This window comes from Syngnathoides biaculeatus, chromosome 14 (genome assembly GCF_019802595.1).
Source record: "Syngnathoides biaculeatus isolate LvHL_M chromosome 14, ASM1980259v1, whole genome shotgun sequence".
Classification (NCBI taxonomy): domain Eukaryota; kingdom Metazoa; phylum Chordata; class Actinopteri; order Syngnathiformes; family Syngnathidae; genus Syngnathoides; species Syngnathoides biaculeatus.
This window is the reverse complement of record NC_084653.1, coordinates 28,709,527-28,721,003: the sequence shown is the minus strand read 5'-3', so window position 1 is coordinate 28,721,003 and position 11,477 is coordinate 28,709,527. Positions and strand designations below refer to the sequence as shown.

At 43.1% G+C, this 11,477-nt stretch overlaps 1 protein-coding gene and 1 long non-coding RNA gene across 4 annotated transcripts; both read right to left on the bottom strand.

Annotated features, from left to right (window-relative positions):
* Positions 1-100: 100 nt before the first annotated feature.
* On the bottom strand, positions 101-6,320 carry LOC133512487 (zona pellucida sperm-binding protein 3-like). Of its 2 annotated transcripts, none has more exons than XM_061842193.1 (9): positions 6,064-6,320; positions 4,309-4,613; positions 3,054-3,172; positions 2,682-2,785; positions 2,437-2,614; positions 1,979-2,096; positions 1,790-1,872; positions 288-376; positions 101-185 (listed from the first exon to the last, which is right to left on the bottom strand). In XM_061842193.1, exons 1-9 carry the CDS (start codon positions 6,152-6,154, stop codon positions 115-117), a joined length of 1,158 nt encoding a protein of 385 aa, XP_061698177.1. In that variant the 5' UTR covers positions 6,155-6,320; the 3' UTR covers positions 101-114. The 2 variants fall into 2 exon arrangements, with proteins under 2 accessions (XP_061698177.1, XP_061698178.1); XM_061842194.1 differs by having other exon boundaries at positions 101-186; positions 260-376; positions 6,064-6,314.
* Positions 6,321-7,379: 1,059 nt separating this feature from the next.
* LOC133512489 (uncharacterized) lies at positions 7,380-10,822 on the bottom strand. Of its 2 annotated transcripts, XR_009798203.1 has the most exons (3): positions 9,952-10,808; positions 7,961-8,178; positions 7,380-7,662 (listed from the first exon to the last, which is right to left on the bottom strand). It is a non-coding gene; the product is annotated as an uncharacterized LOC133512489 (long non-coding RNA). The 2 variants fall into 2 exon arrangements; XR_009798202.1 differs by having other exon boundaries at positions 7,380-8,178; positions 9,952-10,822.
* Between the last annotated feature and the right edge of the window lie 655 nt (positions 10,823-11,477).

The window sequence follows — 11,477 nt, the reverse complement described above, 5'->3', positions numbered from 1 at the left end:
ACAGTACTGTTATCATATTGTCAGGTTCCACTGAAACAAGTAGTGGTGTTTAACACAAATTAAGATTATCTGGGTTTTCATTGAGTCCACAGAAGACAAATGAGCGGGATTATTTTAATCTCTCGTGTCAGGTTTTTCCTTCACCGTGATTGGCCCAACTGCAACCTCCTCTTCCCATTTCACACCTGCAATATTCAAAATAGAGGGAATTTTAGAAAAAAAAAAACATTAGCAGAACTGAGGGCCACATTTTTTTCCCCCAGTTTTTCTGTCTCCTGGTCATTTACCATTCGGTGTCACATGACCCCAACTTTGTGGACCACACTCCGTGTCACAGCAAGAACAAGCTTCGTGTACCCCGCTTGCCTCGGTCCACCTGTCCCAAGATACAGTACAAAGATGCGCAGAGGGGAAAAAAAAAAATTTTTTAGGATTCAATCATTTTGATTGGTGTTCCTATTTTAAAAGCTTTCATTTGAGTAATTTGCATTTTTTTTTCCTGACTATTGTGTCATATGTATGTTTTCTGTTTATGTATGTTGTTCTAACCCTGACATTTCATTTCTTCACAACTTTAACATTGTATTATTTTGACATTACATTTAAATTTTATCTGGTTATATTTTTGCATTTGTATTGTGAATGTAAAACTAATATCCTACCAGTGAATCTGAAATTTAAATTGGGGTTTATGACGCTCCCTTAAAATTGTGACAAGCGTATGCTGCCGTAATTTGGTAATGTAACCAATTTTTGGTTCTCTTCTGGAAAAGATTTCCCACCCCCACCCTCCCACTTGATTTGTACAGGTTAAAGGTCATATGAATAATGGAAGGTTTAAATGACTTACCTTGGTCTAAGTTCTTTTATGTCACAAAGACCTAACATTTGAACTCAGATGTGTACTTAATTGCCACTGTACGTTGTAATTTTTGTAACTTTGTATTTTGGTTTTACATGTATACTACACTACTTCAACAAACCTTTTTTAGAACAGTTAAAATAGGGTTAGATTTCATGGAGTTAAGTTAGTAACTAAAATAAAGTTAATAGTTAAACCTGTCACTGATAAATTACCTTCATCTCAAATGTTCAGTCCCCCCCCCCGGTAAGGCTGATGCAATTGGATTAAAATAGTCACCATCTAGATCATGAATCCAGGTTTTAAATTTATTTACAGCAGGGGTCTAAGTCAATTTACATTGGGGCCGGTGGAGCCAGAGGAGCAGCCTCGGGGCACATGCATGCAATATAAATTAGGGAAAAAAAATTAATCCAATATCCTCAAACATCTTTTTTATTTTTCTAACACAAAAGGTAAACAAGGATGCTGGTGTAAACAACTTGTGCGAAAAAGTAATAAAACAGTCAGTACCAGCGCAGCGATAACTTCGACTGACTGGAAAATGTTTCGCTGCTTGCCTCAGGCCCAGTCAATGTCACGCCCCCGGAAAACATTTACCCCGCCGTGATTCGTTAGGTTGGTCAGGTCAAGAACTACACTAACATCACACGTTCATATTAAGGTGGGGGCCACAAAATGTCGTGTTTGTGGTAGTGTTACTAGGACCACTGGAAATAGGCACAAATCCCCTGATACATGATTCATGCTGTATTCATGGAAACTGGGATGTCAGAAATTTGAACCATGTTCTCCATTTATGTCACACTCGAATACTTGGAGGATTTCCTCAGGTCTAAGTGGGGTATCCCTGAATTCTCATCAGTCTGAGGATTAGCATACAGGGTGGGGGAATTATTGTGGCAAACATGACAGGTGGCGTCTCACCCACTGTCGAAGGAGCAGGCTTTGTTAACAGAATCCACCACCGCAGTCGAAGCCATTGCCTTCAGGTTGCAGGTGATGTAGAGCTGCAGAAAAAGAACCTGAAATTTTCTTCTGATCCCAAGCTCACAGGGGTCAGTGTGGAACCAGAAGCTGCAGTTCAATCAGGAGGCCGACAACCGGCAGTCTTACCACGCCTCTGTCGTCCTGCTGGAACTTGAAGGCCTCCACCTGAAACTGCAGCCGATCGTCCTGTGAACGAGGCAGGAAGCGAGAGCTGGAGCCTGTCACCTGACTGTCAAACAGGCACCTAAACGCACCACAAGAAGCCGATCAAGTGGGAAATGGAAGTAACTGAGTATGAATACTTGGGGACTCCATTTGATTTTGTTTAACTGGTTTGTGCATCTTGGGCAGTGAATTGGAACGGGTGGTTACATTGAAATACACATAGCTGAAGAGCAAGAGCAAAAGGTGGAGGTGTGTGCATTTTAAGGGGGATGGACCCCCGCTCCCCCTTGAGACCTCCCTGTATTACTTTTTTGGATCAACTGTACTTTTACTTAAACTACAGTGCACAAAGTAGTCGTACTTTGGCCACCACTGCCAATGGCTGAAAAATAAAAAAATAAAAACACTAGCACACGCACCCGTTGTTTCCCAAAAAGAAGTACCGAGGGACCGTGTCGATGTTCCTGACCACGGTGGCCACACAGTCGTCAACCGTCACCCTGAGTGGCGTGTGGTGGAACTGCTTGACTGAAACCTCAAACTTCATCATGTCACCTAGCAGGAACTGAGACGATGGCCGGGCAAACTGCCAGTCATCTTGAGAGAGGATAAGCGTGAGCATCACCTAAAACAATTATCAGCTAGAAAGTAAAAAAGTACCCACCAGTCATCAGTTTTAAGGAGAAGTAAAGGCTTTCTTCAGAACTTTTGGAGTCTCTAAATGGGGTCCATGTGGGATTCAGGAAGCTGCTGCTGACATTGTGTTTCCTAAAAGCGCAAAACAAAGACACTGAAACTTGACGCATGAGTACAGCTAAAACTTACGGCAGTGGTAATGACTTATTTGCCCTGACTTAGGAGTCATTGGGTTACTCCCCATCGGTTGGTCTTTTTTTTTTTTTTTAACCTCGTGTTACAAGCGAGCTTCAGATGCCTCTTCTTAAGTGAAGATTGATTTGATAACATGGGTAAATTGAAGTCACAGAATAACCTAAAAGGTACCACTGCACAGTTCTTCAGTTTAATAGAGTCCCACCTCTGGTATTGACACTGGATGTTGACTGTGACATCTCTGGTTCGGACAATGGGTGTGTCTCCCAGAGGAGACGCAGTGTACTGCAGCGTGAAGACATAGACGAAGGTGTCCTCAGACATCTGAAAGTTTACAGATCATCTTGCATCATCAATCCATTTCCAGGCCAGCTGTGAGACGCAGTTCCATAAGCAAGTCTTGGGACTACTTTGAGACCCTCCTGGGGGTTGGACATGCTTAAAGTACCTCTGCAGGGAGTAGCCAGGGAGGAATCTGCAGTTGATTACTAAACCAAGTTTTCAACCTTTATGTGCAAGAGCAACTCTGAGATTATCCCAGATAGTTGACCTCTTAATCCTAGACACCCTGAAAATGAAAAGATGTCCACCCAAATGTAGGTGGGGGTATGATTGTACATTACTTAGTTGATCAAGATAAAGATTAAAATCACCCAGTATCCAATCATTTTCCTGAACTCATACAGGTCAGGACTGTAGCATCTAGACTTCCAGGCAAACTGCGTGACTGTCCTCCTAGGGATTCTTAGGACTCTCCCGATTTAATTAGAATTGGATTTTAACAGTCCTCTTTATCCTGCTGTTCACATTTTGACGTAGTGAGAGCAAGACGTGACTGAAAAATTGCTCAATATTATTGAAACACAATGCTCTTGGAGGTAAGTGGCCAATGAGTTTAGTCTCAAAGATACAATGAAACCGGAATACTCACATAAAGTTAAACAAGTGGACGTCCTTAGAAGTTTTTTTTTTGTTTGTTTGTTTGATTCACCTCCTGTGAGTTTTTCCTGTTCACCTGGTTGTTAGGGAACAGCAAGTTTTGTTTCAATAAGTACTAAAACATTGACCAGTTGAACATGTATACTCAGTACAAAGTACAGAGATGTTCAAATTAAAGTTCAACTGTTAGGCTACAACAGATTTCAGATCCTTCCTGATATACTGTAGAATAGTCAAATAATACTGTATCCCAAACCCTTTGGACCGAGTAGCATATCTCTAATACTGCCAAGGCTATGTACTCCCTGGGTGGGTACTCCAGGCATGTCTACCAGGAGGAGGCTTCAGGGAGAACTGGGACATGCTCATGGGACCAACAGGGCATGTTATAGAGACTGGGTTATGTCCCACAGTAACTCCTTCACATGTGAAGGAACTAGTGGAGATGGCCATGGAATCTGTTTCTCCAAAGCACCTGAGTGAAGGCTACCTCAGAACTTTTGATCCAGGAGGAAACTCACCAGAAGCTGGCTGCCACACCCATGCAGCTCAGAATCAAAGATCAGGACCTGGTCATGAGTGTCTTCCCCGGTGGCAGGACACCCTCCCAGAGTGACATCCACAGCCTTGACAAGTTGACCGATCCCAAGCAGGTCTCGCTTGGCCTCCACCCGGATTGAGTTTTTCCTGCAGATGACTCGCATGCTGTCGGGTACCTCTGGAGTCTTCAGATCAAACTGGAGAGGGAAGTGTGGCTGCTCTTTAACCGGGGGATCTGGAGATCTCCAGGATAATGGTTCACGGAAGGACTGCTTCTCGTGGTTCACTGGAGGAATGGGTAGATAAGCTGGACTTGAAATGGATTGATAGGCAACCATTAGTCATGTTAAAGGATGTGGTATCTAATGAGTATTCTGGGGCAATCACGGAGGTGTCCACATTCACCAAAATGAGTGTGTGCAAGTGCCATGGCTTTATTTTCACCAAATACACATGGTTCAGTCAGATCATTGTTACATTTAGTCCATAGCTCTCGGACCTTTGGAAAGGGTGTGGTTGGATGTTGTGACACAGGCGTTTGCTTTGAAAGGCTTTTTGTGCAGTGTTGGAGGGGTGTGAATTCTGTGACCTTTGAGGGCCACAGGTCACTAGGTGCTGTCTTTGTACCATTTGAATCTATCCATCCATTTTCTCAGCCACTTATCCTCGCAAGTTCCCCGCCTCCTGCCCGTTGACAGCTGGGATAGGCTCCAGCACTGCCCGCGACCCTCATGAGTATGAGCAGTGAAGAAAATGGATGGATGGATGGAATTTTAAACCATGTACTTTGGTCTTTACATATTCAGCATGAACCTTTTGATATTTATTTTCACGATTTAAATTTTTGGGGGACATTAGGACCCAACCACATCTGATATGCAACTATGGATAGGTTTCCAATGATGTCACAACCACCCTTAGTCCAATCGGATAAGTTAATAGAAAAAAAACTTCACGCTTCAACTATCACCTGTGTTCTCTGACCTCTATGACACAAGACGGCGTAATTGGAAACCTATCCATTACCTTACCAGATGCTATGAAATGGACTCCGCTTCCTAAATAGTTTGAGACCTGCTCAATTCATTCTTTTTTTTTTTTTTTTTTTTTTTTAATACAGCAGCTGAGCAACAAGGGGTGGGTTAACTTACCAACTGGCTTATCTTCCGGTAGCATCCTCAAAAGTAATTTTTTTTTTAGGCTTAGGGTTAGGGTTATTTTTTCTCCCCCAGTTCTGTCACTGATGTCACACCAAGACTCGAGGGTAGACTGATTTTCCAAAGCCAATTAGTTACTAACCAAATAACAATAGATTGCAGAACAGAATTAAAATCAGAACGACAACAGCAACAGAATCAGAAGGAGCAACTAATTGCAAGCATTTGTGTGTGTGTGTTGAGGCAAACAAACAAACATACCAAACTAATATTTTAGGAAATTCTGCGACAAATAAAAAATAAACAAGCAGAAAAACAAATAAAGGACTGTCGATTAACGCTTTTCAGATGCTTGAGCCCACCATTTGCGTCCTGATCAGCTCAGTACCTCCAACGCTATCACATCTTTCAATGCCGCTGAAAGCGCAGGAAGAGCTTCATCAAAGACAAGGTGATGGCTACAAAACCAGGAAACTGCAAAAAGCTTTTCTGTGTCAGCTTGTAAATGTTTAACATTGAAAATGTCATGAAAAATTGACATTTCTTCAATTTATTAATGAGGGGGTTGGAAAAGTTTACCTGGTCGCTCCTGGACATTGGGCCTCCATGTCAAGTCCTGAGCAGAGGCTAATGCTAATGCAACACAAAAAAGTGCGTTGTAAGTCGTCATGGTGATGTTGCTCAAGCGTGGATTCCTTTTGGAACAGACAGAGCTGAGCAGTAATCTACTGAAGCCGAAGCTACTGAATATTTTGTTAGTCGACTCCTCCAACTGGGTGATGGTGACGCTTCTCCAGCTGTGCCTCGTTCTCCTGCTGAATGCCTCCCACCTGAGGAACGCGACAAGTACATGAAGCAGGTGGATGGTGCATTCAGGTTCGCGCAGAAAAAGCCCAGACTCGTGCTGGAGACAAAAAAAAAAGTTGGTTTTCCAGTCATGCTGTTTGTGTACTTTGCCACATGACACAGAGAATTCTATGATTGAGGATGCTGGCCCCTGAATGCAACACTGGCCTAAGACAAACTAAAAGATATAGATAGTTGTTTTGAAAGGAAAGTTGTGATTTCGTACTGTCCTTGAATTCAAAACTTCTCTTGGGCCCGGAACACAAAAGGATTTTTCACATCTTAAAAGATTTTTTTTAGAGACCAAAGACATACAGTCCAAAAAAAAAAAAGTCTGGCATTTGACAGTTTTAGTCGTAGTCTCTGTGTGGTGTATTCCCATAATCTCAACAAACCACACAGATTATGGTTTTGTTCTAGATCTGACCTCAAAATCTTGTGTGATCACACAAAAGAAAGACTTTTGGATACCCACGCATATAACCACTTCATAATACCATTTGTTTTGTAAGATATGTCTTGCCATCTGGAGATTGAGTGTTTGTGTCTGTACATAAAACACTCCATTCTATATCATAATTCTCCATGGCATTACTCAGGAGACGTTGGTTTTGGTTGTAAATAATAACACGTCTAATATTTCAGATTGTCGGCTCTGACCTGAAATTTGGGCCTTATCCACTCTTAACATGCGCACACCTAACACCTCATCTTAATAACGATGATCGAATTGGATAATCTCATTAAATGTTTGACGTCCTTGGTTGGGAAAGAGCAAAATCGGGCCAGAAACAGCCTGATTGTCTTTATGAAAAAGAGAGCTTGCTGCTGAGTCCTGTTAAATATTATGGAAGATGACATCATGGTTTGTTATTCAGAAACTTCCGTTGATGCACATAAATGTGAGACTGACCTATACAACTTTACACACACACACACACACACACACGCACACATTCAAAGATCAGGTGTACATGCAGCTTGTTTTCACAAATGACCTTTGGAGGGTGCATAATGTTATAAAATGTTTTATGCATAAGAAGAAGAAGACTTTAGAGTTCGTTTATTCACAATATGGATCAGTGACATCACTCACACTGCTTTGAGGGAGACAAAAAGTACAAAGTGTTAAAGCAAAGCAAGAAAAACAATGTGGACTCAGTTGATTCAGTTCCATCATTCCATTGACTCAACTAAACTGACTCAAGGGGAGTACACTGCAGTTGTGCCGATTGACTTGCTCAAGTAGGTCGACTCTGATGATTTGCTTGAGTTGGAGTCATAAACTGAGAAGATTCTGATGAACTGGATGTCAGTTAATTGACTGATTTGCTGGCAAAACATTGGAAATGATTCAATTGAGGTGATTCCCTCTCTCAATTTAGCAGACTGATATCAGTTCTTTGACCCACATTTAGACTCATGAGATTTGGTTGTAAGAGTTTGCTGACTCACACAACAACACGGTAGAGTCGAAACTAAAAGGATCCAAACATATCACATTGAAGTTTACAGACTCACTGGAAGCACAATAGGCTGAGATGATTCATCTGAATTAGTTCAATGACTGAAGCTACACTGGGATGATTCAATTGAATCAGACACTGACTGGAATTGGTCGATCAAATACCTTTTCACGTCACACTTGCTTAGCTGGAAACTTGTGCGAAATCAGCATCCCCTTGCAGCAAATGCCAACCGTGCCCATATTTGGAAGTGCCGACGTAGCAGTCAGTCAGGAAGTCGGGAGGATTTCGTCACTGATTGGAGCGCAAGTCATCAACAGGCGAGGAAGCGCTCGCCTTCCATCTTGCGTTGCTCTTCAACCTTTCAGGTGACTCTGAGGAACTGTTAACAAGATGAGGCAACACGACCGTGTCAACATCATCACATCGGTTGACACCTTCCCCGCCTTTTTTTTTTTTTTTGCCTTTCTATTTTTCAATAAACCCTAACCAGCTGGAAAGTGTTAGCTTCACAATTCTGAGGTCACGGGTTCAATCCCAGACCCGCCTCTGTGGAGTTTGCATGTTCTCCCCTTCCCTGCGTGGGTTTCCTCCCACATCCGAAAAACATGCAACATTGGACACTCTAAATTGCCCCTAAGTTTGATTGTGAGTGCGGCTGTTGGTCTTGACGTGCCCTGCGATTGGCTGGCAACCAGTTCAGGGTGTACCCGGTACGAAAAATGCCTTCGATGGATCAAACTTTGTGGAAGACCGCATCATCAACTAAATCCATCTAATATCAACCGGAACACACGTGTTTGCACCAAGGTATGCCCTATATTGATTTTCAATAGATGTATAAATGAATTCAAAGTTCTTCGCTAGCATAACACCGCTGCGTGTGAACGATTGACACACTTATTCTTTGTTGAGCGATATTTAGTGATGATCGGACTGCACAAACGTATTGATTTCTTGCTGGCTCGCAGCCGAAGCTTAACCAGACTGTGTTTGTACGAAGATATGGCCTAAATTTGGCGCGACAACACAGACACGTTTTTCGCAAGCCCTTGAACGCACTTCTGTGGATTTGTCATTGACCATCGGCCAACATATGCTAGTTTGACCTGATGATGTCATCAAAGTTGTTTTCCTACTGCATGAGCTGCTGACTTACTTAACAAATGTGCACTGGCCAAGGAAAATACTTTAAAATTGCACAAGTTGAAATCAAAATGGGACAATTTTAGCTCCATGAGAAATTCCACAAAAAGGGGGATTGATCACTTCCTAAACTTTTATACAAGGGTTAGTAGAAGATTCACAAGCCAAAAAAAGGTTTCGAAATAACATTTTCAAACTAAGTTTCAAGAATTGGTTTTGGTTTCAAGTCAAGGTTCTGTACGATCGTTTCAAGTCAGGATTAGTTTGGCTCTTGAGCCCAGGTCAACGTCTCAATCAAGAGTTAGGGATTCAAGACAGGGTGAGGGTTTTTTTTTTTTTTTTAAACAAGGTTGAAGCTTTTGGATTAGTCTCGCAGGTCAGAACTAGGGTGTCAAGTCATGCTTTCAGACTCAGGTTTCAAGCCTCAGTTTTGTTTTCAAGCCTGATGTAGGGAGTCAAATTGAGGGTTGCGCTGATGGTTCCAAGCCAGAGTTCAGGTTTCACGTTTCTTTCCAGGTATGTTTATGGTTTCAAGCTTCAGGTTGGGTTTCATGCCTATCTCTGGCTTTCAAACTAAATTTAGGGTTGCAAGATGGGTTATTTTTATAACTTAACCTTTAGTTAACCAGAAATAGTCCCATTGAGATTCCAAGACAGCAGCACAACAGTTTGAAAGAGAAGACACAGAAAAATACAATTAAGAACAATCGGCAGCAATTGCAGTAGGCAAACATGCAAATGAATGATCATTATCACTAGCGTTGGGTGCAAAAACAGGACCATTCCTATTTTCAACTGCTCCATACTTTGCAAATAATCCAATTGAATTTGACACGTACTCGGCCAATATGATTTTGACTGGCGTGATAACAGAAACATCTACGATTGTGGACCAAACAATACTTTTGCATAAGCTGCAGAGAGGAGTGTAAAACCCTGAATTAGCTCCAAATCTTTGTGCTGCATTACACACTGAAGCGAGTCACTGATGGTGTAGTGGTACACGCACCTGACTTTGGTGCAGGCAGCGTGGGACCGATTTCCTTTCACTGATGGTGTCCATATCTCAATGGCGGCCAGTTCGGCGTGTAGTCTGCCTAGCTGGGATAGGGTTCAAGCTCTCCTGTGACCCTTGTGAGGATAGGTGGCTTGGATAATGGATCGATACACACTGGAGCCAGGGGAGAATTGCATGCACTGTATACAGAAAATGCCACGGAGTCTAGCACTGGAAGAAAAGATAAATACCCTTTTTTTTTTTTTTCCAGAAAAGAAAACCAGTTTCAGTCACAGTTTTTTGTAAGACACTCAGTTCGTGACTTCAACAACACGGCAGGAAGAGTAAAGTAGGCTACAATGTGCCCGAGGTCCGGAGACCGCCACCCACTTCCTCCCATGATGGGAGTCCGGTGAGCCGCCTCGTCGGCGGCCAATCCTAATGGCGTTGGTGGCTAATCGCCCGAGCGGGACCTTGTCAATTAGCTGCGGAATACGAAAGCCAAAGACAAAAACGCTGAAGTTCTAAACTACTCCAATACGACTGCTTCTTAGCGATGTTTGCAAGCACCGTTTGTCCCGTTCAATCAAATCATTCTTTTTTTTAGTTAAACTTTGATGTCTTTTGGGCTGAAGTTGTCGATACGAAAAATAAATATGAGCAGAGAGCGCGTCATCCATGCGCAAAGTTGCGGACGTGTCATTTGACAACATCCAAGTCGTCGCAATAGTGGCTGCATCCCCTGCCCGTGACGTCACCCGGGACATTCGCCATTGAAAACACGCAGCGTACCCTACTATGGGAGACGAACACGCCCCTTCTGACACGGAAGCTCTTTTCGAAGAAGAGAACATCACACAACTGAGTGAAGTTACCGGGGCAATATTACCCTATTGTTTCCAGCCACATTTAGATGACATGCAATCACGTCAAACCCCCTCCCCGTCCTATCCACCTCCGCGCGGCTGTGATAAACGCCCACTTCCGCGGGCGGACATGCGCCACCAAGGCGGCCGACAAGGCCGGGAGCGATCTACAAGGCATGCGAAGGCCGTCCTTCAGCGGCTGGTGCACAGAAGCCTTCCGATGCGCACATCGACACATTTAGCAACCCTGAGTTATGGATTACGCCCTCCCCATCCCCCCCAACTACTGTTTTTTTTTTTTTTTTTTTGGTAGCTGTATATGCACCTACCTGTCATTTGGAATCCACGAAGCTCTCCTCCATTGCACCCGTCCAATCCGTCTCTTGCAAACTCACGAAGGGTAAATCCGTCCTCCCGAGTGTTCAAGCAATGTCCAGCATTGCAACGAGCCGACATTTTAGCCGACCCTTCCCGGAGGTAAAACTTATAGAGACAAACGAGTCCACCTGAGGGCGGTCCGGCCATGTACTGTACGTCACTTCCTGCTTCTTCTCGAAAACAAATCCCTCGAGAGGATTTTTATGGCGGGAGTTACAAAAAGATGTATATGTCAAAATCATGTTTTGTTGTGAAAAAAAAAAAAAACGCATGGGTGAATGTCGGCTGGCGTTT